Genomic DNA, 17,055 nt, shown 5'->3' on the forward strand with positions numbered 1-17,055 from the left:
TTTATTATATTTCAGAACAGGTCAACTTCAACATGTAGAGTCTGTCTGATTCGTATTTTAATGAGGCTCTTGGGATTTCTAACAGCGATCTGTAGCTACCTCACTACAGTAGCTATGGAAGAGCAGATCTGTGGGCGGAGCCTGGAGAGGGTAATTAAAGGTGGGCAGTGTACCTGTCAGTGTGGAGGGAAGCAGCGCAGGGCTGGACAGAGCAGACAGAGCAGAATGAACAGCAGGGGGCGCTGGAGCAGCTTTTACAGCACTAGCCCTGTCGGGCTGGGACGGGGAAGCAGTTTGGGGCTGAATTGGGGGCGACGAAACAGGAACAGGGGAAAGTGAGGGTGGGGGGACAGGGGGCGGAGCCTGAGTTAGATGGGGTGGGTCAGACAGAGCTTCCAGATCAGGGCTAATTAGCAAAGGCACAGGGGTCACAGAGTCACTGAGGGAGTGGCGGGAGGAGGCGTGGTTAGCAGGGGGGCTGTGGTCACTCTGCTGAAGGGACACTGAAATGAAGAGATAAAATCATTTCTAGTGAAAAGTTTTCACCAAAATCTCACTGAGAAAAGCAGCTCAGCAACAAAGGAGCTCATTAAAGGGCCCATATCACTGATTCTCCTGTATTACAACGTTTATGAGGTTTAATGAACCAAAACAGTCATAATTCATTTCATGATTATTTTATAAACTCTTTATAGACTGATATATGTAAATGAGCTCTGTTCTGATTGGCTGTCCTGTATTGTACCTCTTTTAAAAAGCAATCAGGTCTGAAACACTCATAGCTTTAATGTGAATGGGTGGAGCTAAACTGCTGTAGACTGAATGGGTGGGGCTAAACTGCTGTAGACTGAATGGTGGGGCTAAACTGCTGTAGCTGAATGGTGGAGCTAAACTGCTGTAGCTGAATGGGTGGGGCTAAACTGCTGTAGCTGAATGGGTGGGGCTAAACTGCTGTAGCTGAATGGTGGAGCTAAACTGCCGTAGCTGAATGGGTGGAGCTAAACTGCTGTAGCTGAATGGTGGGGCTAAACTGCTGTAGACTGAATGGTGGGGCTAAACTGCTGTAGACTGAATGGTGGAGCTAAACTGCTGTAGCTGAATGGGTGGAGCTAAACTGCTGTAGACTGAATGATGGAGCTAAACTGCTGCAGCTGAATGGGTGGAGCTAAACTGCTGTAGACTGAGTGGTGGAGCTAAACTGCTGTAGCTGAATGGTGGAGCTAAACTGCTGTAGACTGAATGGTGGAGCTAAACTGCTGTAGACTGAATGGTGGAGCTAAACTGCTGTAGACTGAATGGGTGGGGCTAAACTGCTGTAGGCCGAATGGGTGGGGCTAAACTGCTGTAGGCTGAATGGGTGGAGCTAAACTGCTGTAGGCTGAATGGGTGGAGCTAAACTGCCGTAGCTGAATGGTGGAGCTAAACTGCTGTAGACTGAATGGTGGGGCTAAACTGCTGTAGGCTGAATGGGTGGAGCTAAACTGCCGTAGCTGAATGGTGGAGCTAAACTGCTGTAGGGTGAAGTAGGTGGATTGTGACATCACCAAAACAATGAATTTAAAAAAGGCAGTTCAGTTTCTACATACGGACTGGATGGACTGTGGAGTAAAGATATACTTTGAAACTTGTTTAAATGCTCAAATCAAACAGTTTTATTTGAGAAAATTTCAGTTTTCTGTGATATGGGCCCTTTAAAATCACACTGCAGGCAACCACTCACTGCAAACACACTGCCTGTCAAATGTTTGGGGACATCTAGCTTTTCAAATAGCTTTTAAATACAAGCCGGAATCTTTTTCAACAACTTAAAGAGAATTTTATGGCTTTATGTATTTAAAAAAACAACAGCGAAAATCATTACTCTGAAAATTTCCAAAGAAAGTTAAAGATGTCCCCAGACTTCTGACCCACAGTGTAAACAAATCCGAGTGATCTTGTTTTTCGTTCCTCTGTGTGCCGGCGTACCTGAGACCGGGGCGGACGGGCGCTTTAACGTGTCGGAGGGAGAGAGCGAGCGAGGCTCATAGAAAGGAACAGGAGAGGGAGAGACATAGTCCTGAATGATCTTGGGCTTAAAAACATTAAGACGAGGAGCAGCACAGAAATCTGAGACAACACAGAGAGAGAGAGAAAGAGAGGGATGAACAGAAAAGAAGGGAGGAAATCAGGCCTCAGAAAACTACAGTGAAATTTCATTTCTGCTTTTATTAAAGAGCTCATTAGCCTCATTAGCAGATCCTTAAAGTGATGGTTCAGTGAAAAATAAGATTCCCCAGCTTTCTACAAATACAGTCAATCATGGCGCCTAAAGTCAGCTTCTTTAACTTAGCACTGAAGCTACGAGGCTAACATAGCTAATAAGTAATGGATGCTAATACCCCACCAATTAGCATGCTGCTAACTGTCATTAGCATAGATTGCTCCCCATTTGCCAGGCTCTTATGTGAATTTCCCATCCCACCTTAAATGGTGCAGCAGCTACATTCAGCTCTCTATCACTCCAATCAGTCCATTCTGCTCCCGCTGTTGTAGGTTATCGTCTAGACTTTTAGTCACATCGAAACTGGACCGGGCTGTTTGGACCTCTTCAGCTAAGCTAAGTTAGCTAGGAGAGAGGAGCCAGCTAGCATTCGCTTAGCTAGGAAGGTAAAGCTCCAAACTCACAAGTTTAATTTCGGCCACTCGACTTTGCTTCCTCAGGTCTGAGTCTTTATTGTTTAAAAGTGCGCTAGTAAAGGTTTTGTTAGTCAGAACTGAGCCTGTTCTGTGGTGAGCAGAGCTGGCAGCATGCTAGCTAAGCTAATACAAACCAGCCAACATTGTTCTCCTGGTTATCAGCACTGTTAGAAACTGGAGTCAGACTGAATGGTGGATTTAAAATCATGAACTGGTTTCATTTATTTGCCATCCGTGTTGCTGAGCAACATGATTAGCCTGTTTTAAGCGCTCCATGTCGAACCGTGTCTGTGTGGAAAAGCTCCTGAAACGGATCCTTCACGCTCAGAACCGTTTCCGCAGCGGAAAAGAGGCCAGTGTAACTGCTGACACATTTAAGGTGGAACGGAAAGTCTGAATAAAGCCAGAGGCAACTGATGAATAAAGTTAGAAGTTTGAATAAAGTTAGAAACAAATAATGATTTAGGCTAATTGGTGGGTTATTAGCTTCCACTGTTAGCTACAATAGTCTCATAGCGCTAAGCTAAAGAAGCTAACACCAAACGACCACACTTGTTGGGGGGATTTTATTTTTAGTATCACTTTTAGCCCAAAACCATCAGCACCTTTCAGTGAGTCGGAGGGAGGCGAGTTAGAGAGGACAGGGGCGGCAGGTTTAGAGGGAGCGGACTCAGAGCGCCGCAGCAGCGGGAGGTCAGAGGTCACTGGAGCGTCCGGAGCTTCAGGTCCAGAAAACCTCCGCTGGAAAGAGACAGGAACTGCAGAGAGCGGAGAGGAAGAGAGGAGCTTCACACAGACGTCCTTCAGAAACTTAAAGGAGCTGTAGGACCACCACCTTTAGCAGCACTTAAAGGGACAGCCCAGCCAAAACTGAAAAATTTGCCAAACTGCCTACTAAGCTAACTGTCTCGCAGCCTCTAGGGTGAAGTTTCCTGCTCTTGTGGGAAAACTCCCTTCTGATGGTGTACGCTGAAGGTGAAAGGGAACAGAGACCTTCTAAAACAATGAAGAATTCAGATCTTAATCTGACAATGAAGTATTCAGATCTTAGATATTTACAAGGATTATGTTCTGATCTATTTAAACCCAAACAGAGACAGCAACAAGCTAAATATATACAAAATCATAATTTATAGAGTACTTTCTATTAGAAGTCTGTCCCAAACACAACCCCTAAATTTACACTAGATCAGAAAAATATTACTTACATTTTTGTATTTTAAGCGTTTTTTTCCTCGAAAGTAAAGTTGAAATATTTAGATTCATCATGAGTTTAAGTTTCAAATAAAAAATGCTGCCCCACGTTCATCGTCACTACCGAAACGGTTGCAGCCCTGTTTTGAACCCCACCCCTCCTACATGGCACATAAGAACAGCAGTCTGTGATTGGCTGTTCTGTATGTCAGTCCAACGGCCCCTTCCTGTCAAAGTAGGTGCTTCTCAGCAACAAAATGCACCACAATCTCTGATGATAAACAGAAATTTGGCTCGCAAGTCTAGCAGTCAGTGTTTGTTGAGCACTGTAGGGATTCACAGTGGTTGTATGATATCTCTGCATGATGCATGCTGGGTAATGTAGTGAGAGAACACTGAGAGAACTGTATTAAACCGCTAAGGCTCAGTCTGCTCTACATGTTTAAGTGAGATTCCTGACATTCTGCACAACAACAAGTCTGAGCACATCATCCCTCTACAGGAAGCCGTATGACTCCACAGGGCGGAAAGGAAAAAGCGATGATGTGTTTTTATGAGGCACCACATCATCATCATCATGAGTCAGTGGAAGAACATGAGTCTCACTGTGTTTTGGGACGGATCACTTACAGACTGTTAAACTACACCGTCTCTCTGTACAGAGAACAGACTGGAGAATGAAACAGCTGAAATTTATATCATTGGAAATTCAAACCAAACTACTACAGTGCTGACACTGTAATAGCGAGGGAGAGTGGTCGGAGCCAAAATTTCAAGAAAGAAGCACAGGTGATACTCCTTACAGGATGTATAAGATAGTGTGCGCCCCATATCCAGTTATATTTGACAGTGTATTGATCATCTGAATGATGAATTAAGTGTTGCTGTCACTGTCACACATCTCACGATGCGGCGCCGACACTGAGCCATCGGCTCTGTAGTTATATTAGCTTAGCAAAATGTTCCGCTATCATACTGTATTCATACCTCGTCTTCTTGTACAGTCATAAAACAGCTGTTTCACAAACACAGTGTAAAATATTTAAAAAGTCTGTGATACTGAAACTGAGTCTTGTATTAAACATCCTGCAGTTTCAACGAAAAGATCTCACCTCATTGGTGGTTGGCTTTCACTTACTTGGCTTGGTAACATTTACAGCATTTGGCAGACGCTTTTATCCACAGCGACTTACAATCTGATCATTTTACACAGGTAGGTGAAGGTGGTGTTAGGACTCTTATTGGTATAGTGTAGGTGTTTACCCAGGCGGGGTTAGGTGTAGGTGTTTACCCAGGCGGGGGACTGAACCCCAGTCTACAGCGTAGAGAGTTGAGGTTTTACCCACTACACTATACCGACTATATGATTAGCTTTCGCTTGGTGGTCAGCTTTATCTCTGTATGTTTCTCTGATTCGAACACAGAGAGACCAAACATGGGTTGGTTAAAGCTGTGTGGGCGGGACAAACTACATCAGCCCTGTGATTGGTGAGTGTACACAAACACTTCTCCAAGATTAGAGCCACATTTGGCATCGGGCATTAGAACATTCTTCACGGTATATATTTACATTGTGTTCTTATCAGAGAAACTTGAGCTCAGGTTCTTTGGGGCTTTAAGTGATGTATAACTGAAATAGTCCCTTTGGTTAAACGAATAGTAATTCAATATGAACGGTTCCTCTCCTGTAGGAAGCGATTCCAGACAGAGCGTGTGAGAATAAGCACAGTGTGAGAAAGTAGTGTAATACCTGATCCAGGTGAGGGTTGGAATATTCTGGGCAGTGCTGGGGGAGGGCTGGGTATCTGGGGGCTCAGTGGCTCTCCCTGCAGGGCTAGAAGATGTGGAGGTTTGCTGCGGGAAGGGGTACGCACCCTGTGCAGGTCTAGAGGGTTTGTAAGTGTGGAACACGAAGAGGATGGTGCCCCCTGCAGGGCCGGAGAATTGTTGGGTGTATAACCGGAGAGGAAGGGTGCACCCTGCAGGTCTAGAGGATTGGTATGTGTGGAATATAAGGGGAAAGGCGCCCCCTGTGGGACTGGAGTACTCGTGGGTGTAGAGCGGGAGGGTGAGAACACCTCCTGTGGGGCTGGAGGACTGGTGAGTGTGGAGCGGGAGGGCGAGGGTGCCCCCTGGGGGGCTGGAAGACTGGTGAGTGTGGAGCGGGAGGGTGAGGCCGTCTCCTGCAGGTCTGGAGGACTGGCGAGTGTGGAGCGGGAGGGCAAGGGTGCCCCCTGGGGGGCTGGAGGACTGGTGAGTGTGGAGCGGGAGGGCGAGGGTGCCCCCTGGGGGGCTGGAGGACTGGTGAGTGTGGAGCGGGAGGGTGATGACACCTCCTGCAGGTCTGGAGGACTGGCGAGTGTGGAGCTGGAGGGTGACGGTACCCCTTGGGGGGCTGGAGGACTGGTGGGTGTAGAGCAAGAGGGTGAGGGTGCCCCCTGTGGGGCTGGAGGACTGGTGAGTGTGGAGCGGGAGGGTGAGGGTACCCCTTGGGGGGCTGGAGGACTGGTGGGTGTAGAGCAGGAGGGCAAGGGTGCCCCCTGGGGGGCTGGAGGATTTGTGGTTGTTGAGCAGGAGGGCAAGGGTGCCCCCTGGGGGGCTGGAGGATTTGTGGGTGTTGAGCGGGAGGGCGAGGGTGCCCCCTGTGGGGCTGGAGGGCGGGGAGGTTTAGAGCGGGTGGTGGGAGAGGGTGCTGGATGGAGGGATGGACTGGGCGGAGGGGGTAAAGGAGGACGAGTCTGAAGGGGCGGGTCAGAAATTTTGCCTGGAGAAGAAAGAGAAAGAAAAGCAAAAAAGGAATAGAGAGGAAGTGAACAACAGAAAGAAAAAGGTGCAGTAAGAAAAATAATGCAGGAAACACTGAGCAGAAAATAGATTTCAGAGAATAAGAACAGACAGAAACTAATAAAGCAAAATAAAAGACAGTGCAGAAGTTCCTCAAAAGGCTCAAATGAAACTATAAACAAACTCAGCTGATCTGCTTCATCTAAACCACAAAACAGTGCGTAACACTGCCAACATAAACAGGGAAATCACACCACACCCACAGAATTAAGGAAACAGAGGGAGACCTTGTCTAATGTCGTTTTACTGGCTGGCTTGATCAGTGTTATGCCCTTGCTAAAGCTAATAGGCACATATAGAACCCTATAAGACATGTTTCAGCAAGGTTCATGTGAATAGAGTTTGCGGATTGGGTCAGATTCCATGAACTTCATAGCTCTTGAGTTCCCCCTCTGGTGCAGTACCAGCCACCCGTGGAGATTTCCTCTTCAGTAATTCCAGCCTGACCATCACAGCGCTGGAAATCCCGTCGATGCAGCACCAATAATCTTTTAAGTTTATTATTTTTTAAAAACAGATTTATGCAACACCTTGTGGAGCTTTTAAATTATAGTTGGTTATGAATCAATGGTCTATATCAGTGAGCACATTAGGACACAGACAACATCACAGCTGTACACTGACAACTGGGTTCAAATCCCTGCTCAGGCAGGAAGTCTAGTATTTGTGGCTGCTTTGTGAAAACCTCAACACTACGTTTGGTTACAAAGCCCTTGTAATATGCTGTAAATTAAATTAATTTAATTCTCATTCATGCACCCCCAAAATGTCCCTGTACAGCCCTGGTACTCATTAGCACTGCTAACTGGATGTCTGTAGCATCTAATTTGTTCTGTTTCAAATACTAATCTTTTGCACTTTTCAGTTTGACCTTATTAATGAAATGCTGAATGTTATTGCTTTGTATGTTATTGTCATTACGTAAAAATCAGATGATAACTGATGCAGGTTCCTTTGCCCGGATGTGGAGCATTATCATTTATAAAAACTTAATTTTTTATGCTATAATGACACCACTGGGTGCGACTGTGCTTTATAATCCTATAATCATGAACAGTTATGATTCAGCTTTATAGACACAGACACAGCTTAAAAAAATGTTTGAAAATACACTTTAGTACCAAAATCTTCTCGAAACTATCATAAAACAGTGTCTCGGTCATCAGGCAGTGAATTCATAACCATTTCATGTAGTAACTTTCTGTGAGGGAGCTTTTAGAGATGGACGTCTGGTTCCTATCACCACCACTGTGAACAGTTCTGACTCGGTAAGTGACTCGGAAAAGCTGTTTTGATGGAAGAGATCGATGGAGATGAATGATGAAGAGAGAGAGAGACTGAGTACCTAAAGCAGGTGGACTCTTTATTGACGGTCTTTTTTCCATGCTGCATGCTGACCGCTCAGGAGCAGAGGGAGCTGACCAGGAGAGAGAGAGAGAGAGAGAGAGAGAGAGAGAGAGAGAGAGAGAGAGAGAAAGAGAGAGAGAAAGAGAGAGATAGAGAGAGAGAGAGAGAGAGAGAGAGAGAGAGAAAGAGAAAGAGAGAGAGAAAGAGAGAGAGAGAGAGAGAGAGAGAGAGAAAAAGAGAGAGAGAGAGAAAGTGGAGGAGAGAAAGATGGAGTAAGCATTAATGAATGAATGAATGATGTGATGAATGGGTTAATATGGAAAAAAGGAAAACCCAGTGATAAAGAATGTACAGGCACATGCTCAAACATGCCACATTCTGATTGGCTCCTGAAAATGAAAGGCGTGGCCCAGATGTCCTAAAGTGATAGTTAAGATTCATCCACTTTCTCCCCACTTAGCACTAATAAAGTCGATTAGCCAGGACATGTTTGGTGTCTAATGGTTGCTTCTTTAGTGTTAGCAGTGGAGCTACAAGGCTAAGGTAGCTAACAAGTAAAGGAAGCTTATAGCCCACCAATTAGCATGGTGCTAACTGGTGGGCTAAATCACTCATTCCTAACACACCAGGCTAACAGTGCAAAGCTTATATGCAACCAGTTAGCACTGTTATCTATAAAAGAATCTTCCAATTTTCTGTTCCACCTTAAATGGTGCAGCAGCTCCTTCTGGTACCTCAAGCCAGAATGTAACTGCTGTACCATTTAAGGTGGAACAAAAAGTTCCAACAAGAATCTGGTAAACAGGGAAACCAACTTCACTAAGACACCTGAGGCTAATTGGTGGGCTATAAGCTCCCATTACTTGTTAGCTACATTAGCCTCGTAGCTCCAGTGCTGAAACTAAAGAAGCAAACTTCAGACATTTGCTTTTTGGCTGAACTATCGCTTTAAACTGACACCAGCAGCAGAGAAGAGATGGAGGGAGGAGAGGAGGTAAGTTCAGATGAGTGAGCGGAGTGTGAGTGTGTACCGGCGCTGATTGAGGCTCCGGTGCTGGACCGTTTATCCTCCTCCTCATCGCTCTCGTTAAAATCGTCCAGGTTCCCGATGTCCAGCGGCTTCACGCTCATCAGACTTGCCACACTCTGCATGTCCTCATCACTAAACACACACGCACGGTCAGAAAAATCACAAAAAACTTAAAATAAGACAAAACAAATTTCAGTTCATAATAAAATCTCCTCTTCTACTTACAGACACTTTGGCTGTGGAGTCTCCACTCGTTTGTGACTGATAGTATTGAAAACTGATTTACAGAGTAAATAGATACGTTTACAAAGTTATTGAAATTGCTCAGCATCAAAATCAGATTCTCTGCAGCTAATATAAATGTAAGTACATTAATAAATTATGTACACTGCAGTAAGTTAAAGTGAGTGCACTGACTACAGTAAAGTGGAAAAGGTTCTTATTCAGTAGGATTACGGTTTGGGACACGGTTATTACAGTTCACTAAAACTATTAACTCTAATAAAAATAAAAAAACACAAAAACTAAATCAAATTTAAAATATCTACCGTTTTAGTGTTCGCAGTGTGTAAAAGAGAGTTTAGAGGTGTGTCTCTGTGTTTGTCTTTGAGGAAAGCTGGAGCTGAGCTGAGCTCAGTCGACTGCTGTGTTCATTTTATACTGCTTTAATCAGACCTGCTGTTACAGCACTCACATCATACTAAACACAAAAACTGAAATGAAATAAAAACCAAACTAAAACTGTTACTTTCCAGAAAATGAAAACAAAACTAAGCTTAAAACTGACTGAAATTAAACTGGAATTAAAAACCAAAATGAAAAACTACATAAAAATAAAAACTAATGAAAATTTCACAACTGTAATAACACTGATATGGGATATACGGAGGTTATGTACATCACAGTGTACAGTGTGTAATAAGATGCACGACTCTATTTCTGTTACTGATTCTTGTTTGGTATCTGGAGCTATGAGGCTAACGTAGCTAATAAGTCACGTGCAAAACCACCAAAAAAGGCCATTAAATCGCATCTCGCCTACTTTCTGTATTTATAAACTGACTGGCCCATCACAGTTACTCTCTGGCCTCCAGGGGAAAAAAGCACCCCTGCAGTAAGACTCTGAAACTCCGAGCCTCTGCGGGTCTGCGGTTCCACTAGTCACGACTCACGTTGCTTTCCCCTCTTTGAGGAAGACGCAGGACAGAGACAGTTTGAGCGTGGCCTCCACGACCTTCACCGACAGCGGCTTCATCCGCAGGCTCAGGTCCGTCTGCGTCACCGTCGCACTCGCAAACTTCTTCAGGTTCACATCCACGGACGCCAGAACCTTCCGGTGACCCTTCGCCGTCTCCTGCAGATCCACAACCACCACGGAAACGAGCATTTCACATGTAAGATAATATTAATGCTTTTCTAATTAATTAAGGAGATAAACGTAAACATACTCACATTTTCAATGATGAATGTCCAGTCTTTGTCCTCAAACTCCTCTGCATGAGGATCCTTACCAACAAAAAGGCAACAAACCGTTTTACTAATTTAATAAATTGAAGGACTTGATAAAGGAGACATATTCTAAGCAGAATAAGTAGGAGATATTTTAGCAGTAAAAAATTATCAATAAGCACATGCAGGCACAGTTCAGGTCATAGTGTTTGCACTTCAATCTGCAGCAGATTTATCTGGAAATATAAATATGCACAACAAAAATAATAAATTTCACCAACTTTGGGCAACGTAGGTAAAAATAAGGTAAAAAATGCATTGTTTACTTAATAACAAAAACGCTTTATAATATTCATATGATCCACACAGTCACTCTGACAGACTGTAATACACTACAGGAAGTGTAGGGGGCGATATGGCTTCTACTGTTTCATTTAAAAAGCCTCTATAATGTTCATATGATCCACACAGTCATTCTGACAGACTGTAATACACTACAGGAAGTGTAGGGGGCGATATGGCTTCTACTGTTTCATTTAAAAAGCCTCTATAATGTTCATATGATCTTCACAGTCATTCTGACAGACTGTAATACACTACAGGAAGTGTAGGGGGCGATATGGCTTCTATTGTTTCATTTAAAAAGCTCTATAATGTTGATATGATCACACAGTCACTCTGACAGACTGTAATACACTACAGGAAGTGTAGGGGGCGATATGGCTTCTACTGTTTCATTTAAAAAGCCTCTATAATGTTCATATGATTCACACAGTAACTCTGACAGACTGTAATACACTACAGGAAGTGTAGGGGGCGATGAGACATCTATAATGACAGATTGGTACTGGTAGTTGATAGTTGCAGCTCTAGTTTATATTAGTCCGATTCAAAACAAATGACCACTGTTAACAGTAACGATGCTTCACCTTGAAGAGTGTAACTGTGATGTCCACGTTTTCGGGCACTGGCCACACCACCATCCCTCTGTAGGGGTTTTTAATGCCCGGCTGCCAACCGTGCAGCTACAACACAAATGAAAAACAGCGTCATTAACAGACAGCATGTACACTCAGTACTGCAGATAAGTATAATAGCAACACTCAGAGGAGCTCAGTAATAAATCCACAGTGAGTTATGAAGCTGTAGACGTTACCTTTGAGCAGATGCGTCTGTTCCTCCTCGTCCACACCACTCTCAGCTTGTCTGGATGCCTGCAGAACATTAAAAACTCTTTACTGGACAAAATAAACACAGTACATTTCAGGTGCTTTACTGCTTTTATACAACAGCTTTGAAAATTAAACAAAGAAGCAAAGTGAACAGCCTGAACACATTAATGTTAGTGGTGGACCCTGAAAACTAAACTCAGACTGGAGAAAGGCAGCAGCTCTGTACAGTTAAAAACAAAGACCCTAACACGGTCATACACACTAAACGCTGACCGCAGTCATAGACTGCAGGAATTAAATGTGTGCTTTTCACTTCTCGTCATCTGAACTTGATTCATGAGTTTTAACTGGTGTTTGTTAAACAAATAGTTCTCCCTTATACACCAACCAGCCACTCACTGTCCACTTTATCAGCTCCACTGACCATATAGTTTCACTCTGTAGTTCTACAGTTACAGACTGTAGTCCATTTCTATTTGGGTGGTGGATCATTCTCAGCACTGCAGTAACACTGACGTGGTGGTGGTGTGTTAGTGTGCGTTGTGCTGGTACGAGTGGATCAGACACAGCAGTGCTGCTGGAGTTTTTAAACACTGTGTCCACTCACTGTCCACTCTATTAGACACTCCTACCTTGTCAGTCCACCTTGCAGATGTAAAGTCAGAGACGGTAGCTCATCTGCTGCTGCACAGTTTGTGTTGGTCATCCTCTAGTCCTTCATCAGTGGTCACAGGACGCTGCCCACAGGACGCTGTTGGCTGGATATTTTTGGTTGGTGGACTTTTCTCAGTCCAGCAGTGACACTGAGGTGTTTAAAAACTCCAGCAGCACTGCTGTGTCTGATCCACTCAGACCAGCACAACACTCACTAACACACCACCACCACGTCAGTGTTACTGCAGTGCTGAGAATGATCCACCACCCAAATAGTACCTGCTCTGTGAGGGTCCATGGGGGTCCTGACCACTGAAGAACAGGGTAAAAGGGGGCTAACAAAGTATCAGAGAAACAGATGGACTACAGTCTGTAACTGTAGAACTACAAAGTGCACCTATATAGTAAGTGGAGCTGATAAAATGGACAATGAGCGTAGAAACAAGGAGGTGGTCAGAATGTTATGCCTGATTGGTGTGTATATATATATATATATGCTATTTCAGTACTTCCTGGGACTAAATTGGCCCATTTAGTTTATACTTTACTTTTAATGTAACTCAATGGGCCAATTTAGTCCCAGGAAGTACTGAAATAGCACACTTACAAGTGCTCCAGGTACACTGATATTAGTATACTTACATCATAAAGTATACTTGGGAAATGTACCTTTTTCGTAAGGGCACTTGTTTTGTTTGGCTCTGTCAACATTCGTCTGTAAATGTAATGACAATAAACGTCTTCCAGATGTTGATTCAGACTTTCTTGATGTTCCAATGTTTTCCGTTTCTCAAACTCATTTGTAAGTCTATCAGTTAATCAGCGTCAGTAGTCGAACTGCGCCGAGTGGATATAAACGCGCTGCAGGCTGCGGTTGAGAAACTGTGGCCTGTAGAGTAAGAATTGGAGGAAACAGGCTGGTCACATGACCGGGTTTGTTTTTGGCTCAGGGCTCCTGAGGTGCAGAAACTTCTGCAGCTGCTGCCTCACACTTTCACACTTTGAGCTCATCGGGATTCTGTCAGTATTACGGCTACAGTGCCATGTGGAGTTTTCATAATACTTGAATTTTATTTTGATGGCGATAAAAAGTGCTGATTTTTAAAAATTCAATGTTGTTATTAATGAAAACACTTTTAAATATTAAATAAATCTAATAAGTAAATCATTTAAACATGGCCTCATTTACCATGTTCTTAACAACCCAACCCTGCCAGAAAAACCAGCACAGACCAGCAAAACCAGCATATTGCTGTTGTCGGAAGAAAACCTTGTATCTCTGTTTTTGTCATTTTTCAGTTTTTGACATAATCTGAAAATGCCTACATTGTGTTTAAATTTCATGATGAATGGACCAAAAGAAACGACTCAAAATGACTTGGTAGAAATTCTGGTTCCATTGACTTCCATTAAAAGTAAAGTAGGTTTTTTCCTTCTCCTGTAAAGTTGTCATTTTGGAGATACAAGGTTTTATCAGCAATGATATGTTGTGTTTTAGTGATCAACCAGAATGACCATAATGGCTGATCTGCTAAACCAGCACTAGACCAGCACAAATCAGCACAGACCAGATTAGACCAGCATAGAATGCACTGTTTAAAACAGATACTGTATATAATGAATAACATTAACTACATAGTGTTTAAAGTAATATAACATATTAAAGGTTATACCTTTTGTTTCTAGAAGCATAAGGTCACAAAACTACGATTTAGATAAGCTAATGCTAACGCCTATCTGAGTTTGTTAGGTCAAACCATAGATACACATACAGTATAAACCATATATACATATGTATGTCTATCTATGGGTAAAACACAGTGTCAGTACAGCGTTAGCCTGTTTAAATTAAGGAACTGAGATGTTTAAAGTGTGTTTTTTAATGATTAACTCCTCATTATAGAGATTATTTGTATAAAAGTGTTAGCTGTTAGATATTTGAGCGCTTTTCAACTCCAATCACAGGACTTTATAACAACACCTCAACCAATGCCAACCAATCAGCGCTCAGTAGCAGTAATGCTAACCAATCAGCACTCAGTAGCAGTAATGCTGACCAATCAGCTCTCAGTAGCAGTAATGCTGACCAATCAGCACTCAGTAGCAATAATGCTGACCAATCAGCTCTCAGTAGCAGTAATGCTGACCAATCAGCACTCAGTAGCAATAATGCTGACCAATCAGCACTCAGTAGCAGTAATGCTGACCAATCAGCGCTCAGTAGCAGTAATGCTAACCAATCAGCACTCAGTAGCAGTAATGCTGACCAATCAGCACTCAGTAGCAATAATGCTGACCAATCAGCTCTCAGTAGCAGTAATGCTGACCAATCAGCACTCAGTAGCAATAATGCTGACCAATCAGCACTCAGTAGCAGTAATGCTGACCAATCAGCGCTCAGTAGCAGTAATGTTTTTATAGCTTTTTGTTTTTAGCTGTTTAGCTCCTTTCAACCCCATTCATTGAGGACTCGCTCGTGGGCGCCCTCTAGTGTTTTGCCGTGTTGTTTCTGATCTAACAGAATAAGGAATTGTGCAGGTTCTCCTTAAACCAGTACAGAGTCTAATCTCACATCCCGCCCTGATCTTCCACTTCCTCTGGTTTCCCGTCACGGTTTTCAGTGTTACTGTATGAGTCACATATCAGAGCCAAACGCCGAATCTGGAGGAACCTTGAAAAGGGTTAGAGAGGAGGAGATATGAGTCCGCCTGACTGTTTATTATATATATTCATAAATAAACACAACAAAGCTCCACACAACAGCTTCACGCAGCACAGCGCAGGGTCAGTCCTGCATACTGAGCTCTGAGAGGGTGAGGTCGAGAGGCTGCTGGAGCCACAGAAACATCCAACCTCCGAAGAGTCGAACCTGCTCTGTGGTGCGTTGAGCTAAGCTATTAGCCTTTTACAGGGGAACTCCACAGATTTTTCAAAAATTCAAGAAATTTCTAAAATTTAAGATGTGAACAGATTCATTCAGAGCGGTTAAGAGCGGTTCAGAGTGGTTTGGTGTGAAACGCTCTGTTCTAGATAAACTTATCGAATCAGAACTGTTCACAGTGGTGGTGATAGGAACCAGACGTCCACCTCTAAAAGCTCCTCACAGAAAGTTCCTACATGAAATGGATATGAATTCACTGCCTGATGACTGAGACACTGTTTTATGATAGTTTAGAGAACTTAAACTCCATTCATGGTGGAGGGATACATGCAGGGCGCTGTGAGGCAAAATAGTCCCCAAAGAAAACTTATTATTTCAGATTTTCCACTATTTTCCATCATCAACATTCCATATAGACTCAGAAGACTCGTGTAGGTTCACTGGTGGTTCTGGATAGTAAATAAAATGTCTATATCTGTGTTGTAGTCATGGCGACCCCTGGTTCCTATCAACACCACTGTAAAGACACCTGAACCATTTCACACCAAACCTCTCTGAATCTCTCTGTTCACATCTCACACACTGAACTATCGAGGATTTTCCCCTTTAAGCTAGCGCCAGCACACTCAGCTACAGAGAGGGAAGGGGCGGGGTTTGAAAACCAATTAAGCAGGGGCGTATTTAGAATTTGCATTATCGTGCATATTCATAAATCTTCACACTCTTAAAGAGTGTTGAGGTTTGGGATGATCTTTTGTCATTTTAATTGCTTCTTGATCACAACAATAACACACATATTTAACAGCTTAGTATTATTATTATTATGGCGTTATTTGTCACTTTAGAGGTTCTTGAACAGTTACAGTACTAAATTATTTGCATTCAACATTCCATACATTGTGCAACACCAGTGCACCATCAAGTGAATCTGACCTGAATGGTCAGAGAGTTTCACTCTGAGTTAAAGCTAAATGGCTCTTCAGATCGATGGACAATGTGTTGTACATGGTTCTATATAGAACAAGCCATTACAAGCTTAACATCATAACTATAGCAGAACACTTTTTGGTGCTATATAGAACCATGCAAAGAATGATTTAAGCATGCAAATGGTTAAAAAGCACTATATAAATAAATTTGACTTTGAATAATAATAATAATAATAATAATAACAACAATAATAGCAACGGTAGCAACAATAATAATCCTAGTAATAACAATAATAATCATTTTGGCAGTGTTTTGTTATTATTACTGTCACTTTTATTGATCGTGATATCATATTGTTATCGTCTGAATAGTAGAAGTTACCATGATATAAATATGAATTCATATCGCCCACTCTTATGCAGGACGGTCTTTGACTGTAAACACATTTGTAAAAGGCTGAAAGCTCCTCTGTGGTCGTGTATCTGTGTGCGTCAGTGCTGACCGAGTCTCTGTAGCAGTGGAGCTGCTCTGAAAGCTCAGCTCAGGTTACTCTCCACCAACAGCAGCGTCACCGCACAGCTAAACCAGCACAGCTGACGAGTGTAATTAAAAATAACCCGTCAGTCTGGAGAGCAGATCACTGCTACTCTACCACTGCCTGCTGCCCTCAGGGCTCCCGATACGATGATCAATCATCAGTGCTGTGATCAGTTTTGTCACAGTGTTCTTCTCACATTTATTATCGTCAGAGCTTTAGACCAACGTAGAGCTGCTCAATCTCCCTTTCATTCATTATTATTTTGATATTGTTCTTTGCCAACAGTTATATGACAGAAGGCTGCATTATGCAAATGAGCTCTCTAATAACCAATCACAGG

General features: G+C 43.1%; 1 protein-coding gene across 8 annotated transcripts in view; it reads right to left on the minus strand.

The window, feature by feature from the left end:
* ehbp1l1b (EH domain binding protein 1-like 1b) overlaps positions 1–17,055 on the minus strand; it is a 55,593-nt gene that overhangs the window by 31,662 nt on the left and 6,876 nt on the right. For 7 of the 8 annotated variants that reach the window (XM_036594488.1, XM_036594487.1, XM_036594486.1 and 4 more), the window contains exons 2-7: positions 11,697–11,754; positions 11,470–11,565; positions 10,544–10,597; positions 10,264–10,445; positions 9,093–9,223; positions 8,060–8,131 (exon numbers count right to left, since the gene is read on the minus strand). In XM_036594488.1, the coding sequence (XP_036450381.1) occupies positions 8,060–8,131; positions 9,093–9,223; positions 10,264–10,445; positions 10,544–10,597; positions 11,470–11,565; positions 11,697–11,754 (593 nt within the window). The remainder of the gene's footprint in view (positions 1–8,059; positions 8,132–9,092; positions 9,224–10,263; positions 10,446–10,543; positions 10,598–11,469; positions 11,566–11,696; positions 11,755–17,055) is intronic. The other variant, XM_036594485.1, reaches the window with a different exon arrangement.

Source organism: Colossoma macropomum, unplaced genomic scaffold (genome assembly GCF_904425465.1).
Source record: "Colossoma macropomum unplaced genomic scaffold, Colossoma_macropomum, whole genome shotgun sequence".
NCBI lineage: Eukaryota > Metazoa > Chordata > Actinopteri > Characiformes > Serrasalmidae > Colossoma > Colossoma macropomum.